At 50.7% G+C, this 17,440-nt stretch overlaps 2 protein-coding genes across 2 annotated transcripts in view; both read right to left on the minus strand.

The window, feature by feature from the left end:
* Nucleotides 1–469: 469 nt before the first annotated feature.
* On the minus strand, nt 470–10,744 carry TMEM240 (transmembrane protein 240). The gene is made up of 4 exons (XM_072608518.1): nt 10,639–10,744; nt 9,845–9,951; nt 2,084–2,292; nt 470–708 (listed from the first exon to the last, which is right to left on the minus strand). Exons 1-4 carry the CDS (start codon nt 10,687–10,689, stop codon nt 560–562), a joined length of 516 nt encoding a protein of 171 aa, XP_072464619.1. The 5' UTR covers nt 10,690–10,744; the 3' UTR covers nt 470–559.
* A 2,366-nt stretch (nt 10,745–13,110) lies between these two features.
* The window catches only part of SSU72 (SSU72 homolog, RNA polymerase II CTD phosphatase), a 44,944-nt gene continuing 40,614 nt past the window's right edge, over nt 13,111–17,440 (minus strand). The window contains exons 4-5 of the mRNA XM_072608516.1: nt 16,764–16,882; nt 13,111–14,584 (exon numbers count right to left, since the gene is read on the minus strand). Coding sequence (XP_072464617.1) covers nt 14,483–14,584; nt 16,764–16,882 — 221 coding nt within the window. The 3' untranslated portion in view covers nt 13,111–14,482. The remainder of the gene's footprint in view (nt 14,585–16,763; nt 16,883–17,440) is intronic.

Genomic DNA, 17,440 nt, shown 5'->3' on the forward strand with positions numbered 1-17,440 from the left:
TCCCCCCCTCCCCAATTTTCTTCTTCCCTGGCCTTTCCTTGACCTACAGTCAGATGACCCCCCCCTCAGCACAGGCCCTAGGGGAACTCCATCCCATCCCCTCCCACCCCAAACCCTATGCCCCTAAAAAAAAGAGAAAAGACACAGCACCTTCTTCTGGAAGCCCCACCCAAGTGCAGGATGACCACCCAGGCTACCCAGGCAGCAGACACCCTGGGCCCAGGGGCCAGGAGAGGGCTGGGGCCCTAGAGAGGTGCTGTCCAGGGTCTGAGGGGCTGGGTTGTATAGCCCCCCTGGGGTGGGGGAAGGGTTTATAAGCAAAGATCCTTCTTACATATGTACAGAGGTCCAGTGCTGGGGCCCAAGCAGGCCCGGGTCAGGACCAGGCTGGCTTCTGGTCCACATAGGGTGGGCATGGTTAGCTGTAGGTCCATAGAGCTTGGCCCCAGGCTCCCCAGGAGTATAGCCATAGACACTGGGCAATGTCCACCCTGTGGTCCAATGGTCTGTTCATGTGTCCCAAGTCCCTCCATGGGCTTAACCAAGCCAAGGCAGGAGCTCAGAGGTGCCGGGGGCTAGGGTGGCCATTGTGATAAAGCTTCTGTTTGATGTGCACCATGTTTCCTGTGGGCTCCTCATATGGCCGGTGGGGTCGTTTCCGGAAGTCCTTCAGACTACAAAATTTGGGGAGCCAGGACCATGAGTTGTCTGCAGGAGGGCAAGGAGAAGGAAGGGGAAAGGGAGGAAGAGAGTCAAACAAATGTAACAATCCAGAGAATGCAATGTAACAATCCAGAGAATGCAATGTAACAATCCAGAGAATATAATGTAACAACGCAGAGAATACAATGTAACAATCCAAAGAATGCAATGTAACAACCTAAGCTCCTGGAGGGAAGGGGTCCTTTCATGTTTGTTTTTGTATCACACAGTAAGTACTTAGTGAACAGATCCAACAGATTGGATTCACAAGTGCCAATTTGGACTCAGTCCCTGGAGCCAAGGTCCAAACTCTACCATGTCTGTGCCATATTTCTAGTGAAGAACCCACCAGAGTTGATCAGGCCACAGGATACACCATTAGACTATGAGCTTTCTGAGAGCAGGCACAGGTGTTTAGGGTTTTTTCCCCCTTTCTTCACATAGTAGGTGTTTAATAAATGCTAGTTAACTATCTGATCCCCTTGGGGATGCTAGAGAATGAGAATAGCTAAGTTCCATTCTGGAGTCAAGCCTGGGTACAAACAGTCTCTCCCACTGAGGGAGGGGGAAGGGGCCACATCTTAGAGCCAGAGACACCAATGAGAAGAAAGACCTCCAGCCCCGGAAGAAGCCCATGTCTGTCCCCATGATTGCCTCAGTTTCCTTGTTTGCTAAGTCTCAAGTCTCCAACCCTCAAGTCTCCTGAGTCTGTCTCCTCGGATTTTTAGTCTTTTGGTCCCTCAGTCTCGTGACATGGTTGAAAGCTAACTTTTGCAAACATTTCCTGTTGCTCCTGCTACATTTGCCATTCTAACCAGACTAGTCTGCTCTCCATTTCCTACCTCCATGGCTTTGTACCCACCCACTGTCACCCACATCCAAGGCCTGGAATGCATTCCCTCCCTCACCCCCACCTCTTCGAAGCCTTTCCCTTCTATCAGTCTTCCCTGATTCACCCACCTACCCACCAAGGTAAAAATGGTCCCTCCCTCCTCAGATGATCTTGAACTTAGCTATTGGAATTCTGTAACCTCCAGTAGAAGCTAAGTTTCTTGTATAATAGATCTAAAGCTGGGACAGTCCTTGGAGGTCATCTGGGGCCAACCTCATTTTACAGATGAACAGAGTCCCAGAGTCAAACACAGCAAATAACATGGCTGAGGTTGAAATCCAGGTCCTTCTCTGGATTCTAACAGGTTTCCATTCTGGGTTTTATTTTCATTGCCCCCCACCCCCACCATGGTGGCTCAAACACAGGAGCTGCTTAATAAGAGCTTGTTGTGCTGACCTCAATTTGTTCCCGAGGCCCCCCAGCCCCACCTGCTTCAGCAGCTCATCCCCAGAGTGCTCCAGCCCCTCCTCAGTCCAGCTCAGTGCTCACCAAAGCGGCGACTGGCCCTCCAGGCCCGCACGGCACAGTGCAGGACCCCATCCATCCACACCAGGAACCAGCTGATACAGAATCCCAGCAGCAACCCCAGCATCAGGTCAATCTCCTGCTTGGTCACGTTGTCTGTCACAAAGTAGTTCTCTGAGGAGTCGACCACAGACTGGTCCCCGTCGTAGGGGATCACGTAGTGAATGTGGTGCCTGAGGACAGTGGTGGGGACAAGAGCCACAATGAGGGATAATGGGACAGTATGAGGGGCTGCCCACTCCCCAATGATGGCCTGATAGGGGTGCCCCAGAATCCAAGATGGGGTTTGGGAACAAGGGCCTCATTAGGGGAGGGGCTGCATCACACCAGAACTCCTCAGTCCCCCTCTCTCCCTGACAAGAGCAAAGGAGAAGGCAGAACAGTTTTTCAGCCACCAGGAATGCCTTACTGTTATCTCCCCAAAGAATTGAGATCCTACCCTTCAGTACAGAGGCACCCACCTCCTGCCCATGCAGACACCTTCCCCAGTGCAGAGACTTCCACAGTGGAGAGATGCTCCCTTCAGTACAGAGACCCCTAAACACAGAGACCTCCCATGGCAGGGACCTCCTCACACCAGAGACCCCTCATCACAGAGATCCTCTAGACTCAGCTAAGAGGTCCCTTTTTCTGGTAACCCTAACTGCTAGAGTCTTCACCTCCTATCCACTTGACAGATCTATGCATAGTCTTCCCCCTTAGATAGGGACCTCCTAACAAGAGCAAATACCAAGTTTTTGTCTGTGTATCCTCACTACTTAGCATGGTGCCTGACACGAAGAATCAAGAAATGCTCGTTGACTTACTATTCAACAGAGAAACCCTCTTCCAACCTAGGGTGCTTCCAAGGGAGACATTCCCAGCAGATACCACTCAGGCCTAAGCCCCCTTAGCACGAGCTCTTCATGGCACAAAGGCCCCTCCTTACTCAGTAGGACTTCTACCAGCTTGGAAAACCTTGGGACAGCAAGAGAGCCCTACTGTTCCCTTGGAACACTTGGGGCCACCACCAGGACTGCATTGGGAGGCAAGGAGAGAAGCAGCCTCTGCTACTACTGTCCTCACTCCCACTCCAGTCCCTCTCTCCTTGAGCCCATCACTGAGCATTCAGGATTCTCAGACCTTTGAATAATCAAGCCCAAGAAACATCCAAATATTGATACCAACAAATGATGCTGAAGGAAGGGATGGGGAAACAGATGCCACGGCTGAGGGAGGGGAAAGAAGGAAGCTGGGCCCGTGGTACAGACACACACATATACACCCAAACACAGCTCCACAATACCATAGCACAGACACACAAAGAATTACATAGTCTCAAAAGCAAAATTGCCCACTGATTCAGAAAGATAATAGATGCACTCAGAGCCAACACAGTCCTGTGTTGACCATGCAGGGAAGGTCTGGGGGGGTAAGTTGAGCCATGGAGTCTCACACACACACACACACACACACACATACACACACACACACACACCATTACAGATACACACACACAATGAGAGGCTGACATCCACAGTCACCCCGAGTCACCCAGGTGCCAGGCACGGTCCCATGGAGTGACTGCAGGCTTTGGGAGGGGGACTAGGGAGCCAGAGAGGAGCCATCAGGCTTCAGGGGAATTCTCAGAGCCACACACCAGCTCTGAGTCATCTCCCAGCCGAGCCTTTGCTCTGCAACCACCTAGGACTGGAGTCAAGAGACAAGATGTATGACGGTGACACAGAGGACCAATGAGAAAAAAGAGCAAAGAGGAACCAGGACATGGAGCCAAAGGTAGCTCTCCAAGTGATCCGCTCAGACACTCCTGGAAGCCATGGTCCCTCTCCACACCCTCAGGGCCAGAGGCAGTCACATCCCCACCTCTTCCCAAGCCATGGCATCCAGGCAGACGGTGCTGCCAGGCTCCCTGGGCCTACAGGCATCTGTCCTGTTCTCTCATCTCCTGTGGTCCCCTCGACAAGTCAGCACTTCCTCCATCATCTCTTAGCCTCTTATCTGGTCTCTGTGCCTGAAGGCTCTCCCCTCTATAATCCAACCTCTCCTCCAGGAAGGACCAAGGGGACCTTTGCAAAAGGCCAGCTGCCCATCACCCCTGCGATAAAATGAAAACATCCTCAGCCTGCCCTTGAGCCCTCCAAAATCCTGTCCTGCCGAGTGACCACTGCTCACAAGCCTTCCATTCTAGCCAGGCAAGCCTCCTACACATGGGGGACTCCATCATCTCCTTTCCTGTCTTTACATAGGCTCTTCCCCAAGACTGTAAGCAGTGCCTTCTTCACCTCTGATTAAGGGACTTACTATCCACCTCCATGGGGCAGGGGAAAGACTTTGACTGGATCAGAGGGCCCAAGTTCAAATCCTATCTCTGTGTATCCTCAAATCCTCACTTGAGCTCTCTGAGCCTCTTGAGTTTCCTCATATGTACAATGAGAGGGTTGGTCTAGATGACCTCTGAGGTCCCTTTCTCAAGCCTAGCTCAGCTGTCCTCTCTCATGCAAGGCCTTTCCCTATCCTGTCAAATACATGTAGTGATCTCTTGAACTTTCTTTAGACTGTAATTCTTTCTCCCTCTCTCCGTATCTCCATAACTACCAGCGGCAGCTTGTTGGGAAATGCAGAGAGCCCTGGGCCTGGAGTCAGGAGGACCTGAGTTCAAGTCTAGCCTCAGACACTAAGTAGCTGTGTGACCCTGGGCAAATCACTTAACGCTATTTGCCTCACTTTCCTCTTCAGTAAAATAAGGATGATAATAATGTCTAGATGGGACCAGGAGCAAATGAGATATTTTAAAAGCACCTGGCACATGTTTCCATCCATCCTGTCCTCTAAGATCCAGCCTTCTCTACAAAGCCCTGATGACTTCAGCAAGAACTAACCCTTCTACAGCCCTCATGGGCTCAGAGAGGGAGGAGGTTTTCAGTCCAACCTCTAGCCCTATGCAGGAATCTCTTCTCAAGTATGGGGAGGGGGAGGGGATATACCAAGCCGCTTCCTGAATACCCCAGAGAAGGATAACACATTCCATCCTGAGACAGCTCCTTCCACTTTAGTCTCAACAACTTTCATCCATTGCTGGGTGGTGCAATGGATAGAGCATGAAGGACCTGAGTTCAAAACTAGCCTCACACACTTCCTAGCTGTGTGACCCTGGGCAAGTCACTTAACCCTGATTGCCTGAAAAACAAAACAAAACAAAAATCAAACAACTTTCACTCATTGCTGGGTGGTGCAATGGATCCTCTTAAAGTCAGGAGGACCTGAGTTCAAATCCAGACTCAGACACTTCCTAGCTTTGTGACCCTGGGCAAGTCACTTAACCTTGAATGCCTAAAAAAAAAAAACAACCCAAAAAACCAAACAACTTTCACCCATGCTGCCTGCCTGCCCTCTAGGCCAAGCAGGATTAAGCTAACCCTTCCTCCATGTAGCAGCCTTGCAAATACTGGAAAACACCGATCATGTAGCCCCTCTCCCCAAGTCTGACCACCCAATGCCTTCCCCACATCCACCTGTGTCCCAAACCCAGCTTCTCAGTAGCCTTTCTCCCACATGGCCCCAGAGCACTGGAGGAGACCTGGCCGAGGCTGAAGCCAGCAGCAGCACAGCCTCCTCAGCCCTGAGACTCATACTTTTCTTATTGGCCATCTTGTCAACTGTTGATTCCTAGTGACTCATCAGCCACCCAAACCATCAGAATTCTTCCCATGGCAATGAGAAGGGAGCTAAAATCGGTCATCTCAGGGGTCCCTTCTAACTGTGGACTTCTTTGAATCTGATCATGAGAATCCACATTTCTCTAGAAGCTGAGGGCTTTCAAAGTCCTGTCCTTTACCATGGGTACCCAGGCAATGTCAGGAGAGGTAGGGGGAGGTCCCAGATGCAGCGGGTGGCCCCCCTGGGGAGTGCTGACAGGAATAGACAGCCCCCACCAAGCCTTTTCTTCTCCATGTTAAGCACCCACAGTTTCTTCAACTGAGCATCATCGGTCTTGGCCTCCAGGCCCCTCACAATCCTGGCAGACCTTTTTGGACACATTGCAGCTTTTCCTTCATGAAGTACAGCCCCCCCTACTAGGAACACAGTCCTCCAGAGGTAGTCTCCTTTGTTCTGGATGCTATTTGTTTCAATGCAGATTGAGATCGTGTGTGTGTGTGTGTGTGTGTGTGTGTGTGTGTGTGTGTGTGTGTGTGTGTGTGTGTGTGCCTGCTTTGTGATACTCAGCTTGGCTTGGAGTTGACTAAAAAAAAAACCCCAAATCCCAAATCTTTCTCCTCTCCATAAACTACTGCTGGACCCACCTTCCCTCAGTTTCTACATATGAAGTTGATTGTTTGAATCCAAATATATGACTTTACACTTATCCCTAGGAAATTTTGTCTTCTTAGATTCCAGCCCATTTCCATCCCAACCTACCCAGAACTTTTGGACTCAGTACCTAAGATCCCAAGATGAAAGAAATCACCTTGGAGGTGGTCTCTCCATGCTTATTTCACAGATGAACCGATGGAGCCCCCAGAAGGTCATGTGTCTTGTTCAAAGTCACACAGATAGTGAGCCACAAAGACAGAAAATGGAAATCAGGTCCTTTGGCTCCAAATCCAACACAGTCTACTACACCATGCCCAATTTTGTACCATTTGAAAATCTACACCTTAATTCCAAGCATTGACTAGAGCTAAGGTCAGACCCCCTCCTCAAATCTCCCCTCTCAACTGCAAAAAGAATACCAACTACACCTCCAGACTGAGATCTGAGCCATTAACCAACAACCTTTGTTTTAGGTTATTCAGACCAACTGTATGGTCATCCAACTCACATCCCACCACTGTGTCCACAGAAATTCCTTCTTGTGGGGGGAGTCAGCTTTCAAATGAGATTGTGAATACCTATTAGACATCTCCTTGACCCCCAGAGTTGAATCCCCAACATATGTGAATTAACTTTTGTCAAATGGTAAAAAAATGCAAGGAACCTTTGATGAAATGTAATAGAGAACACCAAGGTGCCCCCTAGGCATGACCGTGATAGGGAGAAAGCAAAGAATTGGATCTTACTAGGAAATATAAAGATGGGTTGTTTGTTTGTTTTTTCAAATAGCAAATAGAAAGAAGGAAGGACAGGACTGGGGATGAGCCAAGAAGGATGAGAATGGGGAAGCAGATGCCTCATAACCTCTACTCCCGGAGGTCACTCCTAGCACCCAGCCCAGCCTTTCCCCCTTTCCATGCTGGGAGGCCTGACCTTGTCTGTTTGTCTCCGGAGAGGTGAGTGGGCATATCCCATTGGTTTTATCCCAGGAGCTCATACTAATTGCCTACCCAGCCAGGGGCCAAAGTCACAGATGCTAGAGGCTAGGATGTATCAGCCTATATGACCATATGCACACAGCATGATTAGTCTGATCCCCACTGAAATCAGACAACCAAATGGAAGGAGAACGGGTGGGTTATCTTCCCATGATCACCGACTCTGCTTTTTGTCCAGGAGCATATGCGCAGGAGGGAGTTTGCCATAGGGCCTTTCCTCAAGGGGAGTGAAGAACTCAGACCTGGACCACCATGCCGCACCAACATATGTGAGTCAAGATGAAATGGGAACAGTCCCACAATTCTCCTGGTGCCTCAGACTGGAAATGTATAGACCATGACAAACTTAGCACCTGTATCAAACTGGGCCTTAATTCCTAGTCAATCCTTCATTGCCACTATCCCAAAGGTCCCCACCTTGGAACAGGCCCTCATCACCTCTTCTCCTCTCCATCCCTTAACATGCCAATCAGTCAGCTTCCTAATATCCAGTTCTCACCATGTCACTCTGCTCAAAAAACAGGAGAGATGTCAAACCTCTCAAGTCACCATTCAAGGAAGACCTTCCAAAATCTAGTACCACGATGTGGTACACCCCTTCCAGACCCATCTCCCTCTGCTGCCATCCATCTAGCCAACTAAGATCCCCCAAGAGTCCTCAAAGCATCTCCCACCCTCACTCCACCCATTGCCCATGGAATGCCCGCCTCTTCTCTCCACTTGGTTCAATCCTGTACCTCTTTCAGGGGCTAGCCTCCAGTTCTCCCTCTTCCATGAAGCTCCCCTGATGTCTCAGGAACAAGTGAAGGTGCTAAGGGGACAAAGCATTTTATGGTAACCTTCTCTCTGTGTCCAAGTCTCATGGTCCCATCCAGACAGTAAGTTCCCGGAGGGCAGGGCTGAATCCCTGGCCTTTCTGTCTGTTCATAAGGCACTGACATAGTCATCACAAGGTGACCATACCATCACAGGATCACCAGTTTAGAGCGGGGAGAGGCCTCAGCAGAAATTTAGACCCAACACTCTTATTTTATAGATGAAGAAATCAAGGCTGAGAAAGAGCAAGGCACCCAAGAATAGTTGTAATGACTATGAGGATGGTCAAATGCCCAAAGTGTCTGAGACTAAGGGTCTGAACACCATCAGCATCACCTCCTTGCTAGCCTGGGGGATGCCTGGTCAACTGTCCACCTTTATCCCAACCTTAGGAGACCAGTAGACCTGAGTTGGTGGTGTCAGGGGCACAGGGCAGAGTTACTTTCCAGTGACTCAGTAACCCCATGAGAACACTGGTCTTCAGGTCAAAAACAATGAATAACTGGCAACCAATCCCCAACTGTCAGTAACTGACCACCAGAGTAAATTGTAATTAACCAGAGATTCCATGAAACATAATTCATAGCCAGTAACCAAGAAGCGATTTATTGTGACTATCTGTCAAGCACCAATAACCAACACCTAACAGGCTTGTCTGTCTGTCCTGGATCCTTCTGCCTTAGAATCCTGCTCTCCAACATATCCTTCGTGCCCCAGGGTCCTCTGTGCCAGCCTGGCCAGGTCCTTGCTTCAGCCCAAGTGCCTCCAAGATGCTCCTTGAATACATATCAGATCATGTGTTCTGGCCACCCAGGGCCATCCTGGGAGGCTGAGATTGGCCTTTAAGCCCTCTACAAGTCCTTAGGCAAACTTCAAAAGAAGGTATTGGGCCTTAACAGCCCAATGAAAGCCTGGAAACAGCTTTCCTGGCTTGGATAAAATGATCCTGATATAGTAGAACAAGAGGGTAACTTGCTGACTCTATAGGACCAACTATATTTTAGTTAAGCCCCTTTAAGGAACTGTTGGGGGGGGAGGGGAATCTCCCCTCCTCCAACTAGGTAAATTCTCTGTGGATTCTCCCAGGGTCTAGGTCACATTTCCTCCTGCAGGTTCATCCTCCTCTCCCCTCCCCTTAAGTACTCAGGCCAGAATCTTTAACTCTGGACAATCAGATCTGCCCCCTAGGCTCTTACCCCACCTTGACCCTGAAAAGTGCTATAGGCTGAAGGAAGCCCCCTTCCTTTGTGGGTTTCCACACTCACCCCCAGAACCAGTTTCAGCCTGCCTGCTGACGCCAGAAACTGGGCAGCCCAGACCACCTGGACCTAGCATCTCTGCCCACCAGTGTCTTGCCTGAGGGTCTGTGCCACTGGGTTTCGGTGGGGTGTGTTGTGTGTCAGTGACTATCACTGTATATGTTTGCTTGTGTCTGTCGATATTGTGCTGTGCATGGATTGGGGTGTTCATGTGTCCGGACGCCCCGGGGCCCTGCCTGGGGCCGAGCCTGGTCCGGGCAGAGAGCAGAGGGAGGCTAGCGGGCAGGGACCGGGGGCAGAAGGCAGGGAGGGGCGGCTGAGCAGCCCCCGCCGGGACTTACCTCCCACAGTTGCAGTGACAGACGCGGTCCTCGCCCCGCAGGTGCGGGAGGATGTAGTTGTGGAATCTGTCCAGCAGCGCGTTCATATCCATCAAGCAGGCGATGGCCTGAAAGAGCCCCGAGCCCCCCGCCCCCCGCCGGCCGGCCCGTCAGCGCCCCCGACGCCCGCGGCCTCCGCTTCCCGGCCTCGCTCCCTCTCTCCCTTCCTCCCGGGGACGAGGGACCGCGGGCTCCAGACCCGCCGAGGGGCGGCCGCGGCCACGGGCCCTGCGCAGAGCCAGAGGCTCCCAGAGACCCAGGGAGAGAGAGACAGACAGACAGAGAGACAGACAGAGAGAGACACCTGGAGAGACAGCCAGGGCCAGGGCCCGGCGCGCGCGCACACACAGCTCAGGGCGCACACACACACACACACACACACACACACACACACACACACACACACACACACACACACACACACACACACACACACACACACACACACACACACACGTACAGAAGCACAGGCACACACACACACACGCACACCCCGAGGCAGGCAGGCAGGCAGGCAGGAAGACAGAGAGAAGACACGCAGGGGAGCGGGGAGCGCGCCAGGAACAGCGGGCCGGCCACAAGGCCCGGGTGCTCGCAGGCGCAGAGACAGGCAGCCAGGTAGCCAGCAGGGGACACGCAGGGGCAGAGGACAGGGGCTCCCGGTCGCCCGCAGGGGCAGCCACCCCCGGGCCCCCCACCCACCTCTTCCCCGCGCCCCGCGCCCCGCACCCCTGCTCCCCTCTCCGCGCGCTCACCATCACTACCGACGCCCCCAGAATCATGAAGATCATCGTGTTTGCGCTCATGGGCAGCCCGCAGGGCCGGCCCGGGCCGGAGCCCCCCGCGCCCACCCCCGCCCCCGCCCCCACGCCGCGGCGGGGGGAGCCCCGCAGAGGTCAGAGCCTCCGCCGCCGCCGCCGCGGACGCCCTCGCGGTGCCTCTGCGTCGTCCGCGGCCGTGGCGCCGGCAGTGTGAGTGAGTGTGACAGGGTGAGCGTGTGCCTGCCTCTGTGTGCCCGTGTGAGTGTGTGTGTGTGTGTGTGTGTGTGTGTGTGCGTGTGTGCGCGCGCGAGTGTGAGTGTGTGCCCGTGTGTGCCCGGGTGCGTGTGTGTGTGCCCGGCCCGCGCCGCAATCCCGCCGCCCGGGGGGGAGGAGGGCCGGGCTGCGGGGAGGGGGCTCCCGCCTCCGGGCCCGCCAGCTGTTCAGGGCCTCTTCCCCCTGGCCCGGGCAGCGGCCCGCAGCCACCGCCGCGCCCCGCCCCCTCCCCCAAATCTGCACTCGGGCCGGCCGAGGGAACAGAGTGCGCCAAGTGAAGTGCCCTAGCCCGCGCCCGCGAACCGCCCCCGGGGGCCTGGGGAGGGCCTGGAGGGGGGAGGGGGACGAGAGTCCGGGAGCAGCCTGGACTTGGGCGGTAGGGGGGAATCCCCTGGAGCCGAATACGAGTCAGTCCAGAGAGGAGAGGAGGCCCGCGAAGGGAAGCCAGAGGTGAGGCGGCGGGCTGGAGGGCCGCAGGACCCCCTCTCTATTCCCGCACATCCCAGGCCCACCCCCGTGCGGTGAGCTCACAGTCCCTGCTACCATCTTCTCTGGTCCAACACTTCCCACCGCTACCCGGTTCCCCCCTCCCGGGGTTTGGTTGCTGCCGCAGGAATGTGGGAGGTGGGGTGAAGCAGTCCCGCAGTCCGACCCTGGGTGCTCCCTCCTGGCCGACGGAGACGCCTCGGTAGATCAGAAGTTAACTGCTCATAGGGAGGGTCCCAGCACTAATTGTCAGGCTAATTTCCAGTCCCTGGAGAAGGGCCCGTTTCTTAGGGAGCAGGAGGACACCTGCTTTCTGTCCTTTGCCAAGGAGGGGAGTGACCTGGTTTCTTGGTCCCAAGCAGCATCTCGGGGGAGAAGGGCGATGTTATGCCCTCAGCACCTTGCCTGGGCTGTGACTTTCCCTACAGCTACCGGCCTCCACCCCACAATCCAGATAACTTCACTGGGCCATCCAGGACTTTGGACATACTCGTAAAGGACCCCTGCAAAGCACTCCTTCCTGCGCACTCCCACCCTCCACCCCATCATATGGCTGGAGTCTTAGCCTGGAATTCTGCAAAGGAGACGTCAGAAGTAGGACTTGGGGCGGGGGAAAGGAGCTCTTTTAAAGGGGCAGGAGGGAAAAGGCTGTTATTCCCAACAGGAATCGATCGATTCCCCCCTCTCTCCTTCCAGACCCAGGAGTCACCAGCATGGTTCTTTCGTCTTCATACCCTCCGGGATCCAAGGCTAAAAGGAAGCCCAATCGCCTAGTTCTCATTTTACAGATGTCCAGAAAAGGGAACTGTCCAGCCTTAGTAGTGAACCTAGGTTGTAAATCTGACTGCAAATCCAACATGCCTTCTACTTCGGAGCGTATTCACTGGTTTCTTCTCTCATAACCTCAAACCTCGGGGGCCCACCAAAGCCAATATTTCTTCCCAGCTTTTCCTTTGGGGACCAATTAAACGTCACAACTCTCTCCTTAGACGCATCCCAAACATTCCCCAGCCTTTCCTTGTCTGAGAGCAGAGGAGATCCAGCCTCAGAAGCATTAAAGAGCCGGACTGTGCTCAAAAAAAAAAACAAAAAAACCAAAACTGCTTGGGGGTGAAGAGGAATCTTTGGAGAAGTGATGGAAGCTGTAGAACAGCAAAAGGGAGTTAAGTATATATTCCAGATGGACATGATGCACTAGTTTACAAAGCACTCTCCCCACTACCTGCCTGGAAGCTAGATGATACAAGTAGGATTCATCCCATTTTATAGATGAGGAAAACTAAGGTTCAAAAAAAGAGGAGTGGCTCACAGTGGTGGTATTCAAACTGAAGGAAGCCAGCAGAAGGTGCAGTGGCAGGAAATGGAAATGGCACCAAGAGGTAGAAGGGCTTGGAGATGCTGGACTGGCAGAGGGAGGGGGAGGGAAATGCCATCAGAACAAATATATGTGGAGCCCACCTTTCAGAGGAATAGCCAGGGCTGATCGAGGGGGGAAAGCCAAGAGGGCAGACTAGAGAAGCCACCCCCACCAGGCAAGGTCAGTGTCAGCTGGCCACCCCAAAGGGGTCTGCACTGTCATCTCACTTTAGACTAACCCAAAAAAATTAAGATTCTCTTCTTACCCCAAATCCTAAAACAGCTAGAAATGCCAGACAAGGTACTCCTTGTGGCTTAAAAGTGCTTACATAAAAAAAAAAAAGTCACATGTTTATTATTTATTTAATTTATTAAGTCAGGAATTTATTACCTCAAGAGGTAACACAGGCTGACACTATAGACAGGAAAATAGGTGAACTTGTGTTTGACAGATCCAGCAAGGGTTATTAAGGAAGACCAGGTGTTCTGAGGCCCCAACCTAGGCCTCTGGGAGGTTGATGCCAAAGACATGAGTGCCATCTAACCTCTTCCCTCCAGGGCTCTTCAGCAAACTGCTTCTCATTCTCTTCTGCAGGCTTTGGAAAAATTAGGGAGTCAGACCCCATCACTGACCAGACCCGACTGGGTAGAGCACCAGGGCTTTTGGATCCAGGCCATCTTCCTAACCTGTGTGGTTTCATAAATTCTCCCACTCCATCATCCAACATGAGGGGAGCATCTTTGTGGCTCCGAGCAGCAAATAGGCTACATACAAAAAAAGTGAAGAGACCTGCAGCCAGAATGAAGTAACAGGTACTGTCGCTGTCCATGGTGCTGAGGAAGCTTCTGTGGAACAGGGACCTCACCTGAATCGAAGATGGCCCTTCCTGCTGGGAAGATTTTCTTAAGAGTGATAAAACAAGGAACCCTTCTGAGAACTTGCTAACTTTTTTTCTTAAATCTAATAAAAAACAAAACCAACCACAACAAGGTTTGCTCAGAGTCTGTGCTGAACTCCCTAGTGCACCAAGCCCAGATTTATCCAACAGCAACATCAGCAACATTTGAGCGAAGACGCGGCTATCCTGAGGAGAGTCAGGGTTCCTGGGGATGTCTGTGAGCCAACCAAGGCCAGTCAGAATGGTGGCTCTGCGGCTGCACCCCTACTCACTGGCGAATTTCCTTTTTCAGAACTGACCCTGAATCCAGGCTTTCCATCAACAACCTCCCTTTAGTGCAACATGACTGGATCCAGGTTCAGAAAAGGCAGAGGACAGCGCCAAGTTCATACCTCGTAATACACACTCCACTGTTTCATTCAGGTCTTTGAATGCTCCAGCCAATTACAGTAAAGAAAAATGCACAACTAAAGAAGTGAATAAGCTGGGGAAAAATACAATATAAACAATTTTTTTCATTTAAAGAAAAAAAATCATCATTATAATTAATATCCCACTTATAAGAAAAAGTGGGATAGAAAAAAAACTTGATTTTTTTTATATGGCCTTTATGTATCTCTCTTCTCATTTTATATGTACAATTTATTTGGGTAATACTGCCTCCTACTGGCAGAATACCTGAAAGTAAAAACAAACACCATGAAGGAAAAAAGTATTAACAAAGAAAGATTCGAAGGTGGTCTTCAGGGAGAGTAGGGAATAGTCAGAAAACTTGACCCACATGCTTCAATTCAGCTCCTAGGCCTGGGAAACCAGGGCAGGCATCAGTAAAAGCAGACCGTGTGGAGGAAAGTCCTGCTGCTTTTCTCCTCAAATTCCTGTAACAGCTCATCAATCTCATTCTCCATGTCTTCTGTGTGTTGTATCTAAAGAAAAGAAGAAAGAAACAAAGGCACAGGTGCCATCTTTAGGAAGAAGCTGGAGACAGGGGGCAGGCACGGAGTTTTGGGATCATGACTTCAGGCCTCAAAGCAGAAGGAGATGTGGGGGCTGGGACCTGAGTTTGGTCAGTCTCCCTTGGGCAAGAGTGTAACAGATGGGCTCTGACCCAGCCTAGACTAACTAACACCACCTCAGGCTGCCCAACTGGAGGTCAACAAGGAATGATCCAAGTTTTTTCTTACGCACCTGGATCCTTCTTCTAAATGCATAGGGGGAAAGTCTTAACCATTCCAATGATGCACCTCAGGATGCTCCTCAGGATTCCTTTTCCACTGAGGAAGGAGACAGATGTGAAGCAGACCACAGACTCTATGAGTGCTGGTACACAACTCCTCTGGGAGCTGGTAAATCCCTTGAAAGCTATACTTCTATCTGATGGGAAGGTACACAATCCTCCCATCAGAAGCAAAATTGACCAGCTCAATGGTGTAATCTACTGTCTCCAAATATTAAATGGACATCATTTCCTGACCACTATTCAGCTAAGACACTGAAAACCTGATTCAAAATCAGGAGGGTACCAGCTTCAGGGCGACGAGGGCCATGCATATGGCCAACCTGGAGGCCACAAGCAGCAACCAGGGCCAGAGGGATACTAAGCCAGCTCTTCCATTGATCAAAAACTGATTATGCAACGGTTCCTGAAAAGTGTCAACTTGACAGGGCTTAACACATGTGCAGAAAGACCAAGGAAATGACTATCTCCTTCCTCATCCTGTCCCCTTTCAATACTTTCAATACATATCAATACTCCAGTTTTGCTTTCTAGGATCTTCTGTATAACAGACTACAACGGGAAGTTTTAAGTCTCTGGAACAAAGTACCATAAATAGTATGAAGATGAATACTTGCTATGGCCCAGACTGGCTCATGTCACTCTAGAAAATCTTGTGATATCCTCTTTTAAGACAAATATCTGTACCCTATCAGAAACCTCCAATGTCCCTTTAAGAATCTGCTTCCATGGAGATGACCAGAAGTAAGGAGGCCCACACTGCTTTAACATCCAACCCAAGTGTGTGGGCAAGAAATACTTGATCCAGAAACACAGTAGAAAAGGAAAAAAGGGTCTTTTTAAAATAGCAGCCTCTTCAACTGTTCAGGGGAAAAGACATGGCTAGGACAGGCAGAAGACATCATTTCTTCTGCTTCACGATTCCAAAGAGTTTACAGAGCTGCAGATAAACATGACAAAGCTTCCACTGTTCCCGAATTGATAAGGAACTTGCTTTAGTTCAGGCAAACCCTTAGTGGGTTTCTACTCTTGATGGGTTTCTGTCTCTACAGATGCCTTGTGAAAACTAATTTCTTACAGAAAGTCAGAAGCTGAGAGAGGTTCCATGGAATTGTGACATCATGACATAATGGCTGGCCCTGGATGCAGAAATGGCCTGCCTTCAAGTCAAGCCTCTAACATATCAGATAGCTGTGTGATCCTGGGCAAGTCACTTAACTCCAAGTGGCCCCAAAGCAACTCCTTAAGACTATAAGAAACAGGTAAGCTGTCCATCTGAATTAGTGAAGGAATTCTCCATACTAGAAGTTCCCTATGCCAGTGAAATCACAGATGTGGACAAAAATGAAAAATAAATGAACATGCTAATTGCTCTTCTGGGTGTTAGTTCATTATGAAAGCTCAACTACAAAAAACAAATTCTTAAATCTGAACACTGATCTGGTCTTTTAACTTTCTTGGGCAAACATTTGTACAGGGAGGAACAATTTCCTGGTTTTCCAGGAAAAAACACGAAGACCTATTAATGACTTGGTCTCAAACTCTACTCCAAGTACAATCCTAGAGAGCAGATATGTGAAGCATTAATATGCAAGTGTAGATTTTATTTTTAATATTCTTATGATTTGTGCTCATTACAAGGTCTCTAAAATCAATGTGCACATGAAACTGTTTAAAGTATAAAATGTCCTCTGTCCACTAAACTGTCTCTTGTTCTGCTGGAGGTCCTGTCCTAAAGCCATTCTGCACCTAGCATGCTGTGTGCACACAGGGGGTCCTCAAGTCAGGCCAGCCCAAGATGAATGAACCTCTTAGAAATGTGGATGAGAAGAAGGCTCTGGGAAATGCAGCACCCAAAGGACACTTACACACTGACAGAGCTCACAAATGAGGAAGGCTCCCAGGGTGGCTTCCTCGTGGTTGTCCTGAATGTCCACATTAATCACGTGCACCGGCTGGCAGGTCTCTTGCTCTCTGGAATTTAAATCTAATTGGGAACACAGTGACAGAAGTGTTAGAAAACAGGAAAGGTTAGAAAAATGCACATTCTCCAATGACAAAGAGGAGCTCAGTGTCCTGTTGGCACAAATCGGCCTGCAGGCTCTCCCACACCAGGGCTTCATGCCTTACAAGGGAGTCCTCCTGCCCCTAAGCCAAGCTTCACGTGGGAGCTTCCTCTCTCACCAGACAAACTCTGCTTCTGGAGGAGTCCAGCTCCTGGCTCAGGCCATGCCCATAAAACTCCTTTCCCTAAATGGTTGAGGATGTACTAAGGATTGGGGGGGACTCGGGAAACTCCATATGCTTCCTCCAAAATCAGAAGCACAAGCTTCTCTCAGATACAGTGCTATACACATGCAGCTAAGGTGCCACTACACCATGGTACAGCAAGGATAAAGGAGTTCCATCTCTCAAATACTAAATTTTACTGTTGACTCACTAAGTTTCTGAAGATGATTTAATTCTCACATCACTTATCCATACCACAGGACCCATCTCCTTAAAAACCAGAACTGGAAGTTTTTTGGATGACGTAAAAGAACAC

Source organism: Notamacropus eugenii, chromosome 5 (genome assembly GCF_028372415.1).
Source record: "Notamacropus eugenii isolate mMacEug1 chromosome 5, mMacEug1.pri_v2, whole genome shotgun sequence".
In the NCBI taxonomy this organism is placed as follows: domain Eukaryota; kingdom Metazoa; phylum Chordata; class Mammalia; order Diprotodontia; family Macropodidae; genus Notamacropus; species Notamacropus eugenii.